General features: G+C 35.1%; 5 protein-coding genes across 11 annotated transcripts; 3 read left to right on the top strand and 2 right to left on the bottom strand.

The window, feature by feature from the left end:
* Nucleotides 1-83: 83 nt before the first annotated feature.
* Gmd (GDP-mannose 4,6 dehydratase) lies at nt 84-2,275 on the bottom strand. Of its 3 annotated transcripts, none has more exons than XM_070654591.1 (7): nt 1,955-2,275; nt 1,476-1,718; nt 1,185-1,377; nt 868-1,100; nt 563-778; nt 385-453; nt 84-274 (listed from the first exon to the last, which is right to left on the bottom strand). In XM_070654591.1, exons 1-7 carry the CDS (start codon nt 2,006-2,008, stop codon nt 212-214), a joined length of 1,071 nt encoding a protein of 356 aa, XP_070510692.1. In that variant the 5' UTR covers nt 2,009-2,275; the 3' UTR covers nt 84-211. The 3 variants fall into 3 exon arrangements, with proteins under 3 accessions (XP_070510692.1, XP_070510694.1, XP_070510693.1); XM_070654593.1 differs by having other exon boundaries at nt 1,589-1,718; nt 1,955-2,273; XM_070654592.1 differs by lacking the exon at nt 1,955-2,275 and adding an exon at nt 1,805-1,851 and having other exon boundaries at nt 1,589-1,718.
* Nucleotides 2,276-4,160: 1,885 nt separating this feature from the next.
* LOC139113855 (solute carrier family 23 member 2) lies at nt 4,161-9,782 on the top strand. 2 transcript variants are annotated; one of them, XM_070675298.1, is made up of 14 exons: nt 4,161-4,249; nt 4,393-4,789; nt 6,023-6,148; nt 6,585-6,742; nt 6,909-7,114; nt 7,223-7,349; nt 7,439-7,559; nt 7,793-8,048; nt 8,129-8,257; nt 8,327-8,485; nt 8,617-8,696; nt 8,776-8,917; nt 8,993-9,140; nt 9,324-9,782. In XM_070675298.1, the coding sequence occupies exons 2-14, from the start codon at nt 4,757-4,759 to the stop codon at nt 9,373-9,375; spliced, it is 1,737 nt and encodes a 578-aa protein (XP_070531399.1). In that variant the 5' UTR covers nt 4,161-4,249; nt 4,393-4,756; the 3' UTR covers nt 9,376-9,782. The 2 variants fall into 2 exon arrangements, with proteins under 2 accessions (XP_070531399.1, XP_070531398.1); XM_070675297.1 differs by having other exon boundaries at nt 4,175-4,789.
* Nucleotides 9,783-9,890: 108 nt separating this feature from the next.
* Mtr4 (exosome RNA helicase Mtr4) lies at nt 9,891-13,910 on the top strand. Of its 2 annotated transcripts, none has more exons than XM_070675275.1 (10): nt 9,891-10,076; nt 10,187-10,288; nt 10,375-10,617; nt 10,700-10,907; nt 11,045-11,311; nt 11,400-12,231; nt 12,326-12,498; nt 12,570-13,001; nt 13,090-13,627; nt 13,737-13,910. In XM_070675275.1, exons 1-10 carry the CDS (start codon nt 9,997-9,999, stop codon nt 13,892-13,894), a joined length of 3,033 nt encoding a protein of 1,010 aa, XP_070531376.1. In that variant the 5' UTR covers nt 9,891-9,996; the 3' UTR covers nt 13,895-13,910. The 2 variants fall into 2 exon arrangements, with proteins under 2 accessions (XP_070531376.1, XP_070531377.1); XM_070675276.1 differs by having other exon boundaries at nt 10,375-10,464.
* On the bottom strand, nt 13,882-18,693 carry Casp (Fas associated factor casp). 3 transcript variants are annotated; one of them, XM_070675292.1, is made up of 13 exons: nt 18,555-18,692; nt 17,955-18,345; nt 17,472-17,540; nt 16,981-17,272; nt 16,700-16,877; nt 16,350-16,626; nt 16,137-16,275; nt 15,905-16,050; nt 15,605-15,759; nt 15,335-15,530; nt 15,124-15,227; nt 14,707-15,019; nt 13,882-14,361 (listed from the first exon to the last, which is right to left on the bottom strand). In XM_070675292.1, the coding sequence occupies exons 2-13, from the start codon at nt 17,991-17,993 to the stop codon at nt 14,281-14,283; spliced, it is 1,989 nt and encodes a 662-aa protein (XP_070531393.1). In that variant the 5' UTR covers nt 17,994-18,345; nt 18,555-18,692; the 3' UTR covers nt 13,882-14,280. The 3 variants fall into 3 exon arrangements, with proteins under 3 accessions (XP_070531393.1, XP_070531394.1, XP_070531395.1); XM_070675293.1 differs by having other exon boundaries at nt 14,694-15,019; XM_070675294.1 differs by lacking the exon at nt 17,955-18,345 and having other exon boundaries at nt 18,555-18,693.
* A 28-nt stretch (nt 18,694-18,721) lies between these two features.
* Nucleotides 18,722-21,827, top strand: LOC139113863 (uncharacterized). Its single transcript, XM_070675313.1, has 6 exons — nt 18,722-18,862; nt 19,169-19,652; nt 19,753-19,997; nt 20,070-20,295; nt 20,659-20,933; nt 21,037-21,827. Exons 1-6 carry the CDS (start codon nt 18,836-18,838, stop codon nt 21,202-21,204), a joined length of 1,425 nt encoding a protein of 474 aa, XP_070531414.1. The 5' UTR covers nt 18,722-18,835; the 3' UTR covers nt 21,205-21,827.
* The last annotated feature ends 2 nt before the right edge of the window (nt 21,828-21,829 follow it).

A 21,829-nucleotide genomic window follows, 5' to 3' on the forward strand; every position in this document is an offset into this window, starting at 1 on the left:
ATATATATATATATATATATATATATATATATAGATTACGTTTTCTAGTAAAAAAAAAAAAAAAAAAAAAACATCTAAAAATGTCGATGTTTTAAAAATATTTATCTAATATTTACAAAAAGTTGATACAATTTTGAATACTGCCATTTTTTTCATACAAAAACAAAGTGACAAATGCATTTGGCTGTATCACAATTAAAATATTACGCTTTTAAGCATTGGGATTCTTTGACATTAATTCCAAATCAGAGTCCATCATATCTTTTACAAGTTCCTGCAATGTATATATATATATATATATATATCAATTAATGCAATATTATACAATATTTAAATATATAGAATATTAAATAACTTGTAAAAAAAAACAATAGAGAAAATTACCTTAAACGTAACAGTTGGTTTCCACCCAAATTTGTTTCTCGCTTTCGATGAATCTCCCAAAAGTACATCCTGTCAAAGAATAAAAAGATAAGACTAAAATTAAGTACAGAATTTAAAATTTATTCTTTATAGTTTTCTATACTTTTTATAGTTTATACGTATAGGATATTAGTCTCACCACTTCGGTTGGACGGAAAAATTTCCGATTTATGCGAACTAATGTTTGACCAGTTTGTGCGTCCTGTCCAGTTTCATTTACACCCTCACCTTGCCACTTAATAGTACGACCTACATATTGGAATGCTATTTCAACAAATTCCTTCACGGTATGCGTTTCTCCTGTTGCTATAACATAGTCGTCCGGTTGTGTTTGTTGCAGCATCAACCACATTGCCTGTATTACATGGTAAAAATTAAGATGGCAAAAACTTGATCTAAAATGTGAAATTTTCGATTAAGATACATCGTCGTTATATTACTTACTTCCACATAATCTTTTGCATGACCCCAGTCTCGCTTTGCATCCAAGTTTCCTAATTCAAGTACATCTTGCAGACCTAAATGTATTTTTGCTATAGACCTTGTCACCTTTCTTGTTACAAAGTTCTCTCCTCTGCGTGGGCTTTCGTGATTGAATAATATACCATTGCATGCAAACATATTATATGCTTCTCTATAATTTACTACAATCCAGAAACTGTACAGCTTTGCACAAGCTAAACAATAAAACAAAATATAAATATAAAATCCTTTAAATAGTAAAGTTTAAAAAGATTTAATACAGATATACTTTTTTTTACCATATGGAGAGCGTGGATAAAATGGAGTTTTCTCATTTTGCGGAACTTCCTTTGCTTTGCCATAAAGTTCAGATGTTGATGCATGATAAAATTTCACTGATTTTTCTAATCCACATGTACGAATTGCATCTAATAATCTTACAGTTCCTACTGCATCCACTTCTGCAGTATATTCGCTTACTTCAAAGCTTACCTACAAAAGAAAAAGTTTATTAAAAGTATATTATATACAGCCATCTATCAGTCTGCTTAATATATTTTATTATATATATATATACATATAAAGTGTACCATAACATGGCTTTGTGCAGCAAGATTATAAATCTCTGTCGGCTGTATTGCACTAATAACTTTGATCAAACTACTGGAATCTGTCATGTCGCCGTAATGCAGCTTCATTTTACCCTGCCGATGGCATTTTGGATCCTCATAAAGATGCTGAATACGTGCGGTATTAAATGAACTGGCCCTCCTAATGATACCATGAACATGATATCCTTTCTCCAGTAAGAACTCTGCCAGATAAGAACCATCCTACAACAGCAAGAAAAGATTGAAAATAGGATAAACCTTGACAAAAAGATAATTCCATAGTAAATATATATGACAAATAGAATAACATTTTAGAGATGTAAATTGACAGTCTCCCCATTAAATTTTAACGCTGTGGCTTTAATTTAATGTTATTCAATCAATACTGCACTCTGTGGTGGTGTCGACGTAGGCTGACAATTAAATCCTCACTTAAAAAAAGAAAATAAAATGCTCACCTGTCCAGTGATACCTGTTATCAGAGCGACACGTCTGCTATCGTCAGTTGCCATGTCAGCTACAAATAGAGTTCACTTATTCTAAATCGAGGGCCGAACTTGGACGATAAGTGCTAACTTGGATAGGAAAAAAAAGTATAAACGTTGAAAATTATCGACATTTTTAGTCTCTTCCGTGTTATCAAGTATTATTCCAGATCAAGGATAATACTTAAAAAAATAATCGAGAACCGGTTTACAGAGAGAAGATGACAGCGTGACGGAAAAGGATCCGACGACAACTGACAAGTGAGTTCGTCACTCAAGGATTTCAAGCCTTCAAGCAGAGCTGAATTCTGGATCGCGGCCGGCCACGCGTACAGTTGCAGAGGCTCGTCCGTGTGAAGCCAGCGTTTCGGCTGCCGTCGGATAGAGGAAAAGGCCAGAGCTATACACTATCTGTCCTACTCTTTCGCGACGTCGTTGGTAACTCGGTAGTCTCGGTATCGCGCAAGCATGATGGAAACCGCTCGAATTTGAACGGCTACTCTTATTTGCCATGTACTATGAAACTTACCACGTTACCATTATTACCATGTAAAATAAAAATTGAAAATAAATAAATTATTATTCATAAAGAATCCTTCTTTTTTCAAACTAAATCACTTTTATCTCATAAGTTAGCAGTACGAAATAAGCAGAGTTAATTTTTATAAATTTATAGCTAATTTGTTGTTAAAAAGTAATTAGCAAAGAAAAAGTTCGTTACTCTCTGCTTTTATTATTATACATTTTTTTAATAATGTTCAAGTAAAAGAAGATGAAGTTGGTCGCAAAGGAATTTAATCGAGATAACGCTTTGTTGCTTATTTATCGCTAAATATTTGCCAAAAGAAAATATTAAATTGCTATTTTCTTTTCTTAGTTAACAAATTGATATCTTCTACGTAAATGCTCGTTATTAGGTAACGGTTGTTGCTATCGATTCGGGGTTTCAGATATTTTGTTTAAAAATTGAAAAGAAGTCATTTCAATTGTTTAAACAATTTTTTTACAAAAAAAGTCACTCATCGGATTCGGTCGCCGGACGATGTTGCGAGTGACATAGTATAGTCTTTTCTTCAATATTAACATTTTTTGCTAGTTAACAAATGGATATCTCCGAGATCGAGTGTTCGATTTTTATAATTTTTTTTTAATAACGTTACAGCATCGTCCGACGACCGAATCCGATGAGTGACTTTTTTGCAAAAAATTATTTAAACAGTTTAAACTTTTTTGCAATGTAAAATTGCAATACTCAAATTTACAAAATTGTTAGAACGGGTAGAACATGAAAGTATATTGCATTAATTTCTTGCGCACCTTATTTTTGAAAAATTCTGAATAATTTCCGAGAAAAAAATTAAAATTATGTACGCGTAAGAGCAGCAAAAGGGCGAGGGCTGAGTGAGCGCGCGATAGACAGCGGCGAGTATATCTTAAAGGCGATGGGCGGAATCCGCGCGTAGCGAGCGAGAACGAGGCGACAACGCGCGAGCGAGACGGTATGACGACACACAAGCGAAATTAAGTGACAACGCGCGTTGTCCCGTCTATCCGACGGCAGCCGAAGCGCTGGCTTCACACGGACGAGCCTCTGCATCTGTACGCGTGGCCGGCCGCGATCCAGAATTCAGCTCTCTGCCTTCAAGGCTTCAAATCAAGGTAGAGAGAGCAGCAGCATAGACTATAGACGCTTTTCGTGTAGCGCGTCATGCCGGTATCTTTTTTTGGCGGATACACGCTATAGACGCTAACGCCGTAGAGTTGGCGGACAAATTGAATATTTTTAAATTATTCCTTATTATATAATTTGGAAATCGTATAGTAAAGTTTAGAAAAAAAATCTTTAAACTTTTGGGAAAGAATATTGTTTTTCCTATTAACATATCTTATCAAGTGTCAAGTTAGCAGATAATGACGGCGTAAAATATTAATTATGAACATGAAATAAGAGTAATTATGTTAAAATTTATGTCATTTACATACATTTTATTACTTTAAGCTATGTAAAGTTGTTCTTTGTAACTTAACTACTTGAATTAGTAAAGAGGTTATTTCTTTTTTTTCTAATGTACAAAGAGAGATAGCCTATAAACTATTGCAGTCAGTTCAACTACAAAGAACAACACTTTTAAATGGCGTCAATCCAGAAGAATCTATTCTTTTCAGCGGATTCCCTCCCTACTTTGATGCCATTTTCGTAAGCCACTTTTGTGACAGCCAAGCTCACCCGAAAACAACAGTATCGGCGATTTTTGCAGCTGATAAAATGTCGATATTTTTTAATTATTAACGAAACTGTGCTTACTATACAATAACGTTAACATATAATACTTAAAAATAACGTTCTGAAAAAAGTATACCAATGTTTTTTTAATACAACACAATATTTAAACGTTATAATTCTTTTTCAGATGATTTTGCTATTGTCATTGCAAGAAATCCTAGTTAAAGTCGCAATTACATTATCCGACGGCGCCGATTCTTTAATCGAGAGAGGAGAATAAAAGTACCTATTGCTTCCAAACACAATTAAAGTCGCTCAACAGAGACACGTATAGACACATGTAGGCAGCGGATCGTATCGTGGCAAGATGGTATATTACAGAAGATCGCGAGGGAACGCCTGTATTATTCTGATATATATGAGCGAGGACAGATCGCCGAGAGATCATTTGTTCAAACTTTACTTCTCGGCTACGAAATTTTGTCAAGTTTTTCCGGCAACCGATTCATCAGTTCTTGAAACAGTGCTTTCTAGATTGTGCCTTTTTTAAAATGACAGAAAACGGAACGCCGATGCCCGAATTGGTAAGTGACGAGGTATTAAAAAAATGTTAAATTATTGCTTTATTTTTTTTTCTTTTAGTGTTGATTACTGAAAAAAGGCGAACAACAATTGTGAGAGCATTTGTATTTGTTGGCTTTTCATGAAATTTTAATAATAAAGTCCGAAGGGACGTCTATAATTTATATCTTTAATTACTAATGGGTAATAATATTTATAATAATTAATAACTTAAAATTGTAGAGTTTTTATATATTTTTTTAGGAAAATTAATTAAAACGCTTGAACGATTTATCAGTAAGAAATAATAAGTCAAAAATAAAATTTTGTTGAATAAGGTGTTGATGATTAAAAAATTTATATGTATATATATATATATATATATATATATATATTAATGTTCTCTTTTTCATCGTCAAGCATTAGCATTTGGAAATCGCAAAATAAATCTTTATCATGATCTATTTGCATCGATACGATGTGTATCGTGCATATATCGAAAACTCGTTTGGAGACACATATGTTGCAATTCCACGTACGATTACATTATTTCTAAGGCGGCCTATAATGCCGCAAGCAATGGAATCTTCCCTCTCAAAGCTGCTAATTGAATGTCCCGGAAAGTTCCGTAAGCTCATATTATCACCCAGCGTTAGCGCATCTATCAAAACGAGATCAGGCCTTGGTGTTTGTATTTGCTTAAATTATTGCAGCTAATAAAAATACAAGATGAGATAATCATAGAAGTATATTCATACTTTTCACGGCATCTGTGATGTAAATGAAATGTAAAACAAAGCTCGCGGGAGAAGGCAAAAAATAGGGAAAAATTAATGATTTTTCGTTGCCGCCAGTTTGCGATAATTTTGTACAACAATTAATGCACATGCCTCTGACATACACTGTAAAAAAAAAAAAAAAAAAAAAAAGATTTTCGAGGCCTCGGATCTAATTGTTCAGACCAACATAAATTAGCTACGTGAAGTTTAACGTAAAGTCTCGTAAAAAAAATTAACGATCTCGGTTAATGATGAATTTTTCTACCTGGAAACGAATTAAAATATTTATTCAGGCGTGAAAAATCACGTTGCGTTGCGTAATTCGACAACTTGTATCTTTTTACATCGGTAAAGCTTATCGATATTAGATTTTAATAATTTGTTTAGATTTAAAACGCATTTGTACACTGTTTAATATTTATTTTTAATTATGCAGATGTAACAATTAATTTTTGTTTTTTTTCTTTTATCTTTCAGAGCACAAGTAATTCGACTGCTGTTTCAATAGCAAAGGAAACAACTGATACGAATAGAAATCTTGAGATTACCTACGGCATCGACGACGTTCCTCCGTGGTATCTGTGTTTATTTATGGCATTACAGGTTTCGTAACTTTATTAATGTTATAAACCGAATGTAACATCATAGTATTTCATAATTATTTGTCTACCTCAGTTAATTTGTGGTACCTTGACAATTTTCGCTGTGATAGCAGGATCGCTTTTTTTATATTTTTTTTAGTGCTAAGCAGATTTTTCTTTCATAAAATTCTTTTCACGAATAAGCTGGTATAACGAGGCATTAATTTTGCGAGATAAGATTAAGAATGTACTAATGATCGTTAAATTATGCCATAAATTTTGCAGAAGAAAATATTGTCATTAACGTTAACATTGTGTGTTTCACCTTTTTTTTTTTTAATGTAATTTTAACAAACATTTATATAATTTTATTTATATATTATATATAAACGAGAGAACGAATTAGTATTTTTTTTTTTTTTTTGCTATTAATGTAAACGAAGTAAATATGTTTCCAGCATTACTTGACCATGATCGGTGCGATCGTTTCCATCCCTTTCATCTTAACACCGGCCCTTTGCATGGCGGAAGATGATCCCGCAAGGAGCTACATCATCTCTACGATGATTTTTGTCACCGGATTAGTGACGTTTATTCAGACTACTATAGGATGTAGGTAAGAGTAATTATTAAATTGTATAAAGTTAAATAATATAATAAAATTACGTTTGATTTGAATAGAAGACTGTTTAATACAAGTTTTTTACGTTAAGGTTTACGTATAATTATTAAAAATGGAGTACTCACAAAGTAATGTATTCTCGTTAATTTTTTTGCACTAGGTTGCCGTTGGTGCAAGGTGGTACCATATCATTTTTAGTGCCAACTCTAGCGATACTGAATCTGCCGCAGTGGCAGTGCCCGGCACCGGAAATCCTCGCACAGATGTCTTACGAAAATCGGACCGAGCTTTGGCAAATCCGGATGAGAGAACTGTCCGGTGCCATCGCCACTTCTGCTTTGTTTCAAGTAATAATCGGATTTGGAGGTAGGCGATCAAAAATGCTCAGTTGCGAACGACTTTAATCAAGTCTATTGTGTAATCTTATTTTCTTTTTTGTGCCTTTTTTTTTATACGTGAAATACGCATTTGTAGGTATCGTTGGATATTTATTAAAGTTTATAACTCCACTGACAATCGTGCCGACGGTTTCGCTGGTTGGGTTCTCTCTTTTCGAAAACGCAGCGGATGCCGCATCTCAGCACTGGGGCATAGCGGCTGGGTACGTGATGCACTATAAAAAAAGAATTACATGCTGATATAAAATTAAATAGTATTTAATGAACAACAAAATGCTTTATATGATTTTAGAACGATAATACTACTGACAATGTGCTCTCAGATAATGATCAACGTTCCATTTCCATTCATAGCGTATCGGAAGGGCCACGGCTTTCGTGTTATCTGGTTTGGACTCTTTAAACTCTTTCCGGTAAGCGTTAAGAAAGAAAGATCTGAAATATACAATATAATAATGTAGCATGTACAAAAATAATTGTTGACTTTTTGCTTTGAATGTTTCTTAATATATTTGAAAGCATTTAGTGAGTACTTGAATATATACGTGCGTAAAATCTCCAAGTGAAATAAAATTATGCCTTCTAGGTTGACGAATTTAAATAAAAGCATTGCCAATGTTCGCATAAAAATAATTTCTTGTGTCAGATTTTGCTGACGATAATCGTCATGTGGATAATCTGCACCATACTGACAGTAACCGACACGCTGCCGTTCGGCCATCCGGCCAGGTCCGACAGCAAGCTGAGGATCATCAGCGATTCACCCTGGTTTCGAGTACCGTATCCTGGACAGTGGGGTGCACCCTCTGTCACGTTATCAGGCGTGCTCGGCATGTTGGCCGGAGTGTTGGCGTGCACGGTGGAGTCTATTAGTTACTACCCAACTACCGCCAAAATGTGTGGTAGGTATATTAATATCGTATAGTTTTTTTTTTTTTTTTTTTTTTTTTTGAGATCGTTATCTTTTAATCTCTTCAAACAGGAGCACCTCCGCCGCCAATTCACGCAATCAATCGTGGCATCGGTATAGAAGGCCTGGGTACCATACTAGCCGGACTTTGGGGTAGCGGTAACGGTACCAACACGTTTGGCGAGAACGTCGGCACGATAGGTAAATCCCGCATTTTAATTCGTTTTATTAATCACGATGGTGATTAATCGAGTGCAATGTTATAATTAGGAGTCACCAAAGTCGGCAGCCGCAGAGTCATCCAGTGGGCCTGCTTGCTTATGATTTTGCAAGGGGTAATCAGCAAATTCGGCGCGGTATTTATCATAATTCCCGAGCCGATAATCGGCGGAATATTCTGCGTGATGTTTGGTATGATATGCGCTTTCGGTGAGTAAATTCTAAATTACTATTTCTCTTTTTTTTGTCATACATTTTAATTAATATATCTTTGGTTTTTATTCCTTTTTATTGAATATATTGAATTATCTTCTCTGATTTATTTCATTCTTTTTTTTCAGGCTTGTCGGCATTGCAGTATGTAAATTTGAATTCCTCAAGGAACTTATTTATCTTAGGTCTGTCTATGTTCTTCCCTATGGTAAGTATATTCCTTTCCTTGCACTGTAATTTTTTTTACAGCGCAGGCAAGAGTAACGCGCACGAATAATCTATTTCAGGTACTTTCAAAGTGGCTCATCAAACATCCGCATACAATACAAACTGGTAACACAGTAGTGGACAGTGTACTCACTGTGTTACTTAGCACGACTATTTTAGTAGGTGGTGCATTAGGCTGTTTATTAGATAACGTTATCCCAGGTACTACGATAAAAGTAATAAGAAATATAAGGAATGCTCATTTAATTTATTTGAATTTGTTCGTTTAAAATTAAGGCAACGCGAAAGATCGTGGATTAGAAGCTTGGTCGAAGCAAATGGAGTTGAATGATAATGCAGCTAATAAGAGAACTGACGAAACGTCCAATGTAGAGTACACCGGGAATACTTTTGACTTTCCATTTGGAATGAATTTATTAAGAAGGTAATTAAATTGATAATTTGATAAATATCAAAGTATTTAGTAATTTATCTTTAAGTGTAAAAATAATTAAAGAAATAGTTATATTAATATTTAAATTATATCTAATATAATAAATTAAATTATTATTTTATTATTAGATTATACGAATAATATTAACCATAATATAAATGTGTTGTTTTCTAGACACAAGTGGACGTCATACGTACCGTTTTTACCCACGTACCAGAAATTGTAAAGGCGTTTAAAAAAAATTCATACAGCTACTTAACGTGCGTTAATCTGTCTATCGAAAAAGATATGATTTGTAACCAAAAGAAATATGATATGTAAATATTAGATAAATGCGGTATCGTCAGCATTCTAAGTTATTTTATGACATATAATTATCTTTTAATCATTTTCCTGAAATTTTTTGATCTCATATTTTGTAGCTTAAACCACCCTGGATGTGTTTAGTCCCCCAAAAAGAGTAAAAATCTTGTATGTATATGATAGTTTTCTTCAGATTAATATATTATAATCTTTGTAAATACTCATATTATAATAGAAATAATATATAAAAGCGCCGATTTTAATATTTTTAATAAAGTTTTGGGTACACACAGCAATTAAACTTGAATAAAAAAATATTATGCCGTATCTTACTTGATTATGTTTAATTTTGCTTTAGTTTATTTCATTTCGAAATATTCCGCTTACCAAACCAAACGCTCCCGGAGGCTCCGAGCCGGAGCCACTGTCGCAGCAAATTGATGCCGTCGTGAACTCGTGAAGCAACAAGCAATAATGAGGTTACTCCGATAAACGTGTATATGATTGTTGTAATTTGTTGAAACATTAATTTTTTAATTAAACAATGGCGAATTTTTCTGAAGATTTGTTTGACATTTTTGACGAAGAGGGTGATAACACGGAGGAGATACCGGACGTTGCAAAGTACGTAATATTGTAACAATGTTTTAACCTCACTGAATTTTGGAAGCTAACATCTATTGCCGATTTAATTATTTCAAGTTAATTTATTAAAGCTGTACATTTATGCACAGGAAAATTGAACTAGGAACGAGAATCAAACGACAATTTGACACGAATAACGATGAGTTAGCCGTCAAAAAATTAAGACACGAATCTGTCTTGGACGATATCAAGTAATTCAATAAAAATACAATATTTATAAATTTTTTTAGTATTACGAATATTAACAATAACTAACGTCTACAATGATCTTATTCAGTTTGGAAGATGTAGCATGCTGTATAAAAGTACACACTGTAGAAACCATAGAATCGTGTACGCACGAAGTTGCCGTGCCTCCCGATCAACTGTACGTACCTTTGGAGCGTCACCAAGGCAAGCCAGCCAAAGAATATAAATTTATACTCGATCCGTTTCAAAAAGAGGCAATTTTATGCATTGATAATAATCAATCGGTTCTCGTCTCTGCGCATACTTCGGCTGGCAAAACCGTCGTGGCTGAGTTAATATTTTACATTATACCTTTAAAATTTTTTTTTAATAACTTGATAATTTTATTCCACTGCCTCGCATACTTTTTACAGATATGCAATAGCGTGTTCACTCAGAGATAAACAGAGAGTAATATATACTACTCCGATAAAAGCGCTGAGCAATCAGAAATATAGAGAGTTTCACGAGGAGTTTAAAGATGTTGGATTAATAACGGGTGACGTTACTATTAATCCAACGGCGAGTGTTCTAATCATGACTACTGAAATTTTACGAAACATGCTTTATAGGGGTTCAGAGGTTTGTTTAATCTTAATTTCGGATTATTTGAGATTAATTGTGATCTATCTAAAAAATATTATTAAAAATTTATTTAAACTATTCTGTAAAGGAAATAAAATATGTTGATGCAAATTTATGTAACACTTGTTGCCTAGGTAATGCGCGAAGTTGGCTGGGTGATTTTTGACGAGATTCACTACATGCGCGATAAAGAACGAGGTGTAGTATGGGAGGAGACACTCATATTGTTACCCGACAACGTGCACTATGTATTTCTCTCGGCTACTATACCAAACGCACGACAATTTGCAGAGTGGGTGGCACATTTGCACAATCAACCTTGCCACGTCGTGTCCACGGACTACAGACCTACTCCGTTGCAGCATTATATTTTTCCAGTTGGCGGCGACGGTATACATTTGGTTAGTAATTTATATTTAAAAAAAATAATATTTTTTTTAGTGAGCAGTCGTGATTATTTATATATCAAATTTATCTTTTGTAAAACAGGTTGTAGATGAGACCGGTCAATTCAAAGAGGAAAACTTTAATAGAGCTATGGCATGCCTTCAGAACATGGGTGACGCGTCTAAAGGTGATACCAAAGGGCGCAAAGGTGGTATGCGTCCCACAAACAGCGGGCAAACAAATATCTTCAAGATGGTAAAAATGATTATGGAGAGAAACTTCGCGCCTGTAATAATTTTCAGCTTTTCGAAAAAAGATTGCGAGGTATACGCGATGCAAATGGCTAAACTGGATTTGAACACGCTAGACGAGAAGAAACTTGTCGACGAGGTTTTCAACAACGCGATAGATGTTCTTAATGAGGAAGATAAAAAGTTACCTCAAGTTATGAACTTGCTGCCACTTTTGCGACGTGGAATAGGGATCCATCACGGCGGACTCTTGCCGATCTTGAAAGAAACGGTCGAGATATTATTCGGCGAGGGTCTGATCAAAGCGCTTTTCGCCACTGAAACGTTTGCGATGGGCTTGAACATGCCGGCGCGAACAGTTTTATTCACGGCGCCCCGCAAGTTTGACGGTAAGGATTTCCGTTGGATCACGTCGGGGGAATACATCCAGATGTCCGGCCGCGCTGGCAGAAGAGGTCTCGACGACAAAGGAATTGTCATATTGATGATAGACGAACAGGTCAGCCCGGCCGTTGGTAAGACTATTGTCCAGGGAAAACCAGATCCAATTAACTCCGCATTTCACTTGACTTATAATATGGTTCTTAATCTTCTCCGAGTGGAAGAAATAAATCCAGAATACATGTTGGAAAGAAGCTTTTTCCAATTTCAAAATCAAGCTGGCATTCCACTTCTGTACAACAGTAAGTTTATATGTATATTAATTGATTCTACCATTTAGCGTGACGTTGTCGATAGACTGAAAAGCAAATTGTTAATCTTAATTACATTTTTTAGAGGTGAAAGAATTACAAGAATCTTACAATACCGTAAACGTGGAAAGATACGACGAGATTTCTTCGTATCATGATATACGCCAGCAACTCAATCGTTTGACTGGACAGTTTCAATCATTTCTAACGCGACCAGAGTACTTGGTTCCATTTTTGCAACCTGGAAGATTAATTAAAGTAAGTTTTAGTAAAGATAAGGAAACCATCTTCAACGGAATTAATTTTATCTTGTAACGTTATTGTTTTAGGTAAAAAATCTACTCGAAACATTCGATTGGGGAATTGTGGTAAATTTTAAAAAGAAACCGCCTAAAAATCCAGCAAAAAACAAAACTGCTATCGTTATTGACGTTTTACTTCATCTATCGAAAGATTCTAAAGAAGGCAATCCAATTCCATGTCGCGAGGGGGAAGAGGGCGAAGTGGAAGTAGTCCCTGTTATGCATCGTTTAATTTCGCAAATTAGTTCATTGAGATTATACTACCCGAAAGATCTTAGGCCGCCTGACAATAGAAAAAGTGTGCTGAAATCGATACGAGAAGTGAAGAAGAGATTCCCAGATGGTCCACCGTTACTCAATCCTATTACAGATATGAAGATAGAAGATCAAGGTTTTAAAGTAATCGTCAACAAAATTGAAGCGTTAGAAAAAAAATTATACGCTCATTCTTTGCATAAGGTGAGGGGAGAGTTTATATTGCTACAGTATATCATTTTCTTTCAATTTAGTTTTCTAATTCGGTTAACATTTTATTTTTAATTTATAGGACCCCAATGTAAATGTATTATACGAACAATTTTTGCATAAAGAAGAATTAGCTACACAGCTCAAGCAAGCTAAAGAGGAGTTCAAACAGGCAAAATCAATACTTCAAATGGACGAGCTAAAATGTAGAAAACGAGTTTTACGGAGAATGGCTTATTGTACGTCGGCGGACGTTATAGAATTAAAAGGACGTGTAGCTTGCGAGCTGAACGGTGCCGATGAGCTGTTAATGACCGAGATGATTTTTAATGGTCTTTTTAACGCGTTGAGCGTGCCGCAAATGGTGGCATTGATCAGTTGTTTTGTATGCGACGAAAAGTCAAATGAAATGCCTAAAAGTACAGAAGAACTAAGTGGACCGCTCAGGCAAATGCAAGATCTCGCTCGAAGAATAGCAAAGGTATCGACAGAGGCTAATTTGGAATTAAATGAAGACGCATATGTCGACAGATTCAGACCATTTTTAATGGACGTTATATACGCTTGGTGTAAAGGCGCAACGTTTTTACAGATTTGCAAAATGACAGATATATTTGAAGGTAGGGTATATTATATATTATTAGCACATTTCATTGCTGTAATAATAATGATAAACTAAAGGTTTTTTTTTTTTTTTTAATATATACAAATACATAAAACATATTTCAGGATCTATAATCAGGTGTATGAGACGTTTAGAGGAAGTGCTTCGACAATTATGCCAAGCCGCAAAGGGTATCGGAAATACAGACCTAGAAAATAAATTTAGCGAAGCGATTAAACTTATAAAACGGGATATTGTGTTTGCTGCAAGTTTATATTTATAAAAAAAAAAAAAAATTATACATCCCTATATGAGATTTCATTATATTGCCCATTATTTACATAGCCCAATACATTGCGATAACGTTCGTAATAAATAAAAGCAACTTTTTTTTTTTTTAAATTTGAACTTGTTTCGAAATACAATTTATTCCTAGAAATTTAAAATATATATACGTATACCTGAAAAGAACTTTCTTTTTGTAAAATAAAAATCTGCACGCGCGGTGTGTATTACGTACGACTTAATCGTACAAGAAGAATTAGCATAAAAATGTATAATTGATAAACAGGATTCATATAATGCTATTTCGAAATTGTTAAATAAATACATTCCTGAAGAAGTCGCGACACTTAATTTCTACATTTGAATTTAATTACAATGTATTATTTATCGTTCTTCTAAAATTACTGTTTCCTGGGGACAGAATTTCAGTTCCATCAAAGTAAGCTTTGCATCCATTGATGTTAACTAGAACAAATTGAATATGTTAAACGTATTATTAACCCTTTGAGTGCGATGGGCGCATATATGCGTCCAGCGAAATCTATCGATAGACTGTGGACGCAAATTCGCGCTCAGCGCCAGCCGCGCATCGTCCGTACGGACCGCATCGGCCGCGAGTATTGAGCACTCAAAGGATTAATGTATTATTACGCTAATAATAAACATATTATTAGCATGTAGCAGATATTTAATTACAGCTAAAACATTTCAAATTATTTTATTTAACTCTTTAAAAAGTATAATATAAAAAAATGCACATAAACAAATATCTACATAATATGAACTTAAATGCTTACATCATCTACTTACATCCCTTCGAGGCCAACTAGATAGGAGCTTATATTCCTCTGTAGGATAGCCTTCCACGATGAGAAAATTAAAGAGTGTCTGTAATGGCGTATCCGGTTGAAATTTGCGTTCCAAAAATTTTCCTGCTGGAAGCCGTACTCTCACTTTCATTACGCCGTCGCCCGCACCCTGTTGCGGTTCAGGTGGTAAACTAGATTCTACAGCCTGCCTGTGAGCTTCTTTTCTCGCCTCTTCAGCTAATCTTTCGTTTTCAGCTTGCTCTTTCTTTTTCTTCTGAAGTTCTTCTTGCATTTGTTTTGCTTCTTCTTTCGCTCTTTAAATTATTACAAATTTTTTGTATTTTTTGTTTAATATAAATATATTTATCCCTCCCCTTTAAAGCTTGTACTAATTTTTTTTTTTTTTTTTTTTAATTACCTATCAGCTGCCAAACTTTCTTGATACGCTCTGTCTTGTTCTTGTTTTACTCTTTCTCTGGCTTGTCGTTCTTCTTCAACGCCGATATCAGCTCGTCTTTGTTCCTGTTTAAACAAAAAAAATAATGGCAATATAAACCGAAATTCACGTTTATACTTGTGTAGCTGTCCTTTCCATCGTATGTATAAAATAAAAATTGTTTTTTTTTTACCTGGAATACATCGACGGCTTGTACCAAATTTGTTAATAACTCACTAACACCCACATTGCCATGTACAATAGTAAATATCTCCGTGTTAGATCTAGATCTCATAATGATCATGAGAACTGGCAAGGTATCAACGTCTATACTCGACACAGCTAATGAACCGACAGTGCCAAGCGTTTGCGTTACCGAATACAAAAATCTACAAACCAATCAAACAATTAACTGGCGAAAATTTAGTGAATTTTCAGTATCACACGTTTACATAAACTTTACCTCTCTTTGTTAGATTCATATGTAATATCCCAACCCCACACTATAAAATTTGCCGAAAGAAGTTGCAGCACCGTTTCAAACCCTAACAATTGAGTACAAAAGACGTTTGCTAATACGCTGTTGTCATGGTGCAAATATACAGCCAATAATTTTCTCTGTAATATTATAAAAAATATATTAATTCTGTAAGCTCGTTTACAGTCACTTAGGAATTACATATATGTTTTCCTTACAATTTTACGTATCATTTAATTGATTTTACATATTTGTTTGAATTTGGTATAAAAATTTATTACGAACCTCCTTCGCTGGCTTTAGACAAGATTCTTTTAAGGCGTCTTCAAATGTACCAGTGAAGAATTCTGGGTGTGCTGGTCCATATCTTTTTTCGAATTGCTCAGCGAAATGTAACGTACCCATCACTTCATCCACTATATTTTCTGGCACTATTTGCAAAGAGAAAATTAATTAGTTTGCTTGCAATATACTAATATATTATATTACTTCAATTCTTATGTTTTTAAGCACTCACTGAGACGTTCTATTTTAGTAGGTTTAACATCATCTATGAAAATATCATCATCGCCAGTGAATTCTTCCGGGACGTCGAACTCTTCTACATCCTCCGGTTCATCTATGGAACTATCGCTGTCAATTAAATCTACAACTTTCTGAAAAAAGATATTTTATTACAGTTTTATACACACAAAAGTAACAAAGCGTTTTTTTCCCCCCAAGGCACTACCTTCTTCTCTTCCTTTGCAGGAAGCTTACTGACGGACAAATCGTGCTCTGGATAACATATACCACTTTGTGCCAATATAACATTATCGTCTTTCAGCGAACTAGGCCAACCCTTCCACTGTTGATTTCGTACAGGCACATCTATTAACGAATAGACGTCCGTTTTCACTTCTAACACGGTGCGTGTGCCGGGAAACTGCAGCTTGTATGTTTTATTGTGTACCTCGTCCTTTATGTTCAAAGTATAACTCTGTATCATACGATCTGACAAACTTATCCTGTAGCCAAAAAAAAAAAAAAACAGATTCGTCGTTACAATAATCGCAAGACCGCCAAAATCTTACGACTTACGTCTCATTAGCCACGTCGCTGTCTTGCGACGTTGATGTTAGAAACAGAGTATTTTCTCTAGGCAGATCTAACGTCTGTAGCACGGTATTTGGTGTAGCAGGCTCCTTCATCCACCCGCGAAGACTTTGCTGGCAAGGTGATACACTTGTTTTACACCATATAAACTGTTGAAGTTCTTCTAAAAAAATTTTAACAAACCGTTTGTAATTTGACTTGTTTTGTTTCAACAAAAAAATGCTTATTAGTTATTACTTGCTTAAATAATAATAATTTGCACTTACTAAAAGTGGACAGCTCAGATAAATTTATTCTATAAACGTTTTCAAGATAGTTAATATGGAATGTAAGTGTTCTGTTTTTTATGCAACTTTTAGGTCTACTCGTTCCAGGTTTTGCATTTGCTTCCATATCTGCTGCCTTTGTGACACTTGTCTTTTTCGAATTCTGCACCATTGGGAGCTTTGATGTAGACGAACGCGGTGTCACTTTAATTTCCTCTACCATCTCTATATCTGGAGTCATTTCTGATGGTAATTGTTGAGTAGTCTGAGGCATGGCTTTGCTTATTGCAGCCTGAAATATTTAAATATATAAAATTTATTTAATATTTAAATAAATAAAATTTATTTAATATTTAGATATTTAAATAAATAAAAATAAATAAAAAAATAAAAAAAAATTAAAAAATAAGGAAAAAAATTTTTTTTAATAGAAAAATATTAATTCTAACGTCTAAAACGCAATAGCTATAATTATTGCACTTTGTACCTACCAGTAAGTTCCAGTTTGTTTCCTCCAGATACAAAATAGCTTCTCCAAAATCATCAATTCCAGTGCAAGCCTGAAAATAACAACTGGCATCAGAACTATCAGAAGGAAAGAAGTTAAGGCGAGAGAAAACGGAATCATCTAACGTGTTCGCGTTGAGGAGCTATCGATTTACCGAAGACCTCATCAGATTTCAAAACAAAGGCATGCGGGGGCGATGAAACAAAGGAATTGATGGACGAGATCTCGCAAGCACGAATTTTTGCAAATTCACGACGTGGCGTAACTTGACGAGTAAAAATCGCGCGTTGATCGTGCGGGCCGATTCGGTGACAACCGCGGAGAAAGACCGAGTTCGAGAGATCTCTTTCGTGGGGACTGTCGCCCGCGAGTTACCCAAATTATTGTCAATGTCATTACATTGTAATGTCCATAACCTAACAAACGTATTTATATCGCAGCTTTGCGACGCGTCGGTCGGGCTTACCTGAAAGTCCGCCAGTATCGCGTCCCGATTTTCAGCCATCGTGATGAGGATTCCGACACGAGGATTGCGAGGCTGCGGCCCGAATCTTTCGACACTTCTCGCGTTCTATCACCTTAAAGCTATCGCGAGCAACATGAACAACAACCGCGAGCCATTGACGTCTTGAGCCACGAAATTTTCATGTAAAACACTCGGCGTTTCATATGTGTGCATTGGCTGGAAAGTACGCTTCGCTCGGCGTTCGCAAAAGGATCTTGTCCTTATTGTTCAGCGAATGTTAAACAAAGACGAACGCCGCCTAATGGAAAGTTCACAGGTCCGGGCTGCTTTCTCTCGGCATGGACCAAAGCGATCCGTGACTGTGATTGGATAAAATCTATTCTTAACCTAACTTATGAAAAATAATAAAAATTAATGTAATATTTAAATTAATTAATATAAGGAGGGAAAAAAAGGTACTTTTAATCTAGGAAAAGAATTGCCAAGTTTCCTTTTGGTTATACACTAAAGATAAAACAAGGAGAAAAAGAAAAGGAAAAAAATTAATCTATAATAAAGTAAACTATTTCGAATAAAGACATTGATTAAGAAAATAATTACTGTGGTTAGGAAGAAATAAAGCCTCTATCGTCCTGTACAATTCGGTTTTCGCGAGCGTTCGGACGTCACGACACGAGGACGTGCGATAGATTACATAACCCATGCGTCAAACTCGTCACGTTCTGAAGATACGTCAGCACTGTAAATAGAAAGACTGATCTGTGCTGGTTGGAAACACTCGATGTGAAGGCGCCGGCCGTCTCTTCACGCTGTTCGACGCTGTTCTCGCAGAATCATTGTTTTAATTCGTCAAAAATAGATCGTAGAAAGTGATTCTGAAAATGGCCAACTCCCCAGTGTATAATCCGGTGAGTGTTCATTTTAACAATTTTATTGATCCGCAGTGAATGCACTGCTAATGATTTTGCGTCTTAGGAACCCTCGATTTATTATACCGTTACTCAGCCAATCATTAAATTTTACCGTAATTCTAGTTGTAGCATTTATAAATAATATTGATATATTGTTTTAATATAAAATATTATTATTTAGAATAATCGTTATATATGATTTCCTAATTTATGAAAATTTTCTTGCGATTAATATTAAAAATTAATTATCTGGTTCTTGGTTTTTTTTTTTTTTTTTTTTTTTTTTACGATATTTTATAATAGGAAATTCCATATGTGGGAAAAGTAGAAGAAGGCCTAAGGGCAGGTACTATGGTAAAGGTACAAGGCAAGGTACCACATCAAGCTGTGAGATTTGCCATTAATTATCAACTTGGGCCAACATTAAATCCGAGAGATGACATAGCTATTCACGTGTCTCCTCGCTTCCCTGAAGGTTTTATTACCAGAAATCATATAGAATCGATGACTTGGGGCATGGAGGAAAATGCTGGGCCATTGTGGATTCAACCAGGCCAGGAATTTGAAATATTGATTCTGTGTGATTCTCATTGCTACAAGATCGCCGTCAATGGCAGACACTTTACGGCATTTGCTCACCGATTGCCGTTTATAAAAGTTACTCACCTGGTCATCGACGGCGATGTCGAGATACACTCTATCGCATACGAGCAAGTATCAGTCGATTCATCAAAGCCCTCTGCTGCAGTACCAGATGATGTACAAACTGCCAACTTTGGACCACCGCGTAAATAATAATAATATTCTTTTTATCTGAAATTAATATATATATATATATTTACATGTACCGAGTAAAATATTAATTTTTTTTTTTTTTTTTTAACTAGCACCTGGTGGTTTATATCCAACGATTCAACCTCAAGGCGGGGGATATGGACCTCCCCCTTCAGCCGGCTACGGTCCTCCTCCTAATACTTTTGGCGGTCCCGGTGATTACAACCCACCAAGAGGTTACGAGCGCCAAAAAGCAGAGGAGGAGGGTGTTTTTGGAGATTGTCTAGACAAAGTTGGATTAGCACTAGGTGGATTAGTGGCAGCTGGAGGCGTGGCGGCAGCTATGCATGCGATGAATGTAAAAATATATTAAATTTTTTTATTATATTTACAGTGTATCTCCTAAATTCTCACGTATTATAATTTACAGAAAAAAAAGGAAGAGAGTGAAGAAAAGGATCATGAAAAATCAGACGCTTCAAAATCAAAAACGGAAAGCGAAGGTGGTTTCGGTGGTTTAGCTGGATCTCTTGGGATGGCTTTAGCCAGCAGCCTGGCGAGTAACGCCTTGCACAGTAACACACACGCACAACAAGGCTATCCCCAACAGCCATTGGGTGGCGGCGGTGTATTGGATTCTATTCTTGGAGCATTGGGTATAATTTATTTATAACTTAAATTTCGAAAATTTGATATATGCGTATAATATGATTAAAAAGATTTCTTCGCGAGTTACACGTGTATAAAATAATTTTGTTAAATGTCTTCGATACTTCTTGTAAATGAATACATGTCGTGATTCAAGAGCCTTGTATATCACAATAATTATAATCGAGCGCTAGCGTGACTAGCCGAATGACATCATCGCATAGGAATTACTGCCAAGGATAGAAATATTTCTTAGATGAGATAGACGATTTATAGGCACATTCTTGACACTGTCAATTCAAAATTCCAACAATTTAATATAAATTTATCTTACCTTTTTTTTTTTTTTTTTTTTTTTTAATTGATGTTAGGTGGTGGAGGATCCCAACAACCTGTTCATTCTCCACATCAACCGTCTGCCGGTGATAGCCTGAGCGGAACACTAGGATCTATACTCGGTGGCGTTCTTGGTGGAGGTGGAGGACATCAACAACCAGCATATCAGCCATCGGGAGGATACGGTGGATATCAACCATCGGGTGGTGGTTACGGCGGTCAAAGTTCTGGCGGATCGGATCTGTTGTCGGGAATAGGATCTGCCTTGTTCAGTTCAGCTTTCGACGGCCTGAGCAAACGAGGAAATGATGTAAGTAACTCATTTATATATGTTTTAATGATCTACATATACGTATGTTTTAATACATTTTTTATTTTTAAATTAAATTTTTTATATGTATTTTTATATGTAGAAATCTCATGATGAATATCGTTCCGGACCGCCGCCTCCGAGTTATGAACCTCCTCCACCAACACCGCCAGCACCGAGGCCAGCCCCACGTCCGGAAACCCCACCGTCTTCCGGTAAGCACAAATTGACCGCAGACGAAATTTCGAAGGGACTTGGACTGGATGATTAAACGCTTCAATGATGCGGAAGTGAGTTTGGTCTGCAAATACATAGTGATAAATTTGCTCTCTCGTAAGTTGAAAATCTGAAATTACGTACTATCACAAATCTCGTTTATAAAGATATGCTATATCTGTCTTTTAACGTCAAAAGATTTTGTCATATTGACAGCTGCATCGAATACAATGACGAAAAAGTTACTCAATACTATATACGAATCTCAAACATATAATTTGTTTCATATTTATAATATTCATAAAATTAAGCTCTAACAGAAATGATTTTTAAAGATTGTTAAAATATTTTAAATAAGAATCAAAATATAAATGAAATACACTCCGCTCTTTACAAAGATATTTCTTCCATGAAATAGTCTAGTTAAGACAGTTACACAGATATAGCTAAAACATTAATATTTTTAAGATTATATTTTTTATAAAAAAATTTATTATTTTATAAAAAAGGCCTTAGTTAGAGAATAATACAGATATTATAGATATTAACATATGCCTTATATACATATATTTAAATTATAAATGTTGCACAATTGTTATATGTATATATTTAATATTTATATTAAGAAATAAATATGCACACGTTATACTCACAAAATATATTAGAATTATGTTTCAAGT

This window comes from Cardiocondyla obscurior, linkage group LG03, assembly GCF_019399895.1.
Source record: "Cardiocondyla obscurior isolate alpha-2009 linkage group LG03, Cobs3.1, whole genome shotgun sequence".
Classification (NCBI taxonomy): Eukaryota; Metazoa; Arthropoda; class Insecta; order Hymenoptera; family Formicidae; genus Cardiocondyla; species Cardiocondyla obscurior.

Excerpts from the sequence above, each read along its gene's own strand:
- Gmd (XM_070654591.1), bottom strand. The coding sequence starts at position 2,008 with ATGGCAACTGACGATAGCAGACGTGTCGCTCTGATAACAGGTATCACT. Across the intron at positions 1,719-1,954 it reads TAACAGGTATCACTGGACAG|GATGGTTCTTATCTGGCAGA; the intron begins GTGAGCATTTTA and ends TTGCTGTTGTAG. Across the intron at positions 275-384 it reads AACCAACTGTTACGTTTAAG|GAACTTGTAAAAGATATGAT; the intron begins GTAATTTTCTCT and ends TATACATTGCAG.
- LOC139113855 (XM_070675298.1), top strand. The coding sequence starts at position 4,757 with ATGACAGAAAACGGAACGCCGATGCCCGAATTG. Across the intron at positions 6,149-6,584 it reads GTTTATTTATGGCATTACAG|CATTACTTGACCATGATCGG; the intron begins GTTTCGTAACTT and ends ATATGTTTCCAG. Across the intron at positions 8,486-8,616 it reads TGGTATGATATGCGCTTTCG|GCTTGTCGGCATTGCAGTAT; the intron begins GTGAGTAAATTC and ends CTTTTTTTTCAG.
- Mtr4 (XM_070675275.1), top strand. The coding sequence starts at position 9,997 with ATGGCGAATTTTTCTGAAGATTTGTTTGACATTTTTGACGAAGAGGGT. Across the intron at positions 10,908-11,044 it reads TGCTTTATAGGGGTTCAGAG|GTAATGCGCGAAGTTGGCTG; the intron begins GTTTGTTTAATC and ends CTTGTTGCCTAG. Across the intron at positions 12,499-12,569 it reads AACCTGGAAGATTAATTAAA|GTAAAAAATCTACTCGAAAC; the intron begins GTAAGTTTTAGT and ends TTATTGTTTTAG.
- Casp (XM_070675292.1), bottom strand. The coding sequence starts at position 17,993 with ATGGCTGAAAATCGGGACGCGATACTGGCGGACTTTCAG. Across the intron at positions 15,531-15,604 it reads TATGAATCTAACAAAGAGAG|ATTTTTGTATTCGGTAACGC; the intron begins GTAAAGTTTATG and ends ATTGGTTTGTAG. Across the intron at positions 15,228-15,334 it reads AAGCCGTCGATGTATTCCAG|GAACAAAGACGAGCTGATAT; the intron begins GTAAAAAAAAAA and ends TTGTTTAAACAG.
- LOC139113863 (XM_070675313.1), top strand. The coding sequence starts at position 18,836 with ATGGCCAACTCCCCAGTGTATAATCCG. Across the intron at positions 18,863-19,168 it reads ACTCCCCAGTGTATAATCCG|GAAATTCCATATGTGGGAAA; the intron begins GTGAGTGTTCAT and ends ATTTTATAATAG. Across the intron at positions 20,934-21,036 it reads TGAGCAAACGAGGAAATGAT|AAATCTCATGATGAATATCG; the intron begins GTAAGTAACTCA and ends TTTTATATGTAG.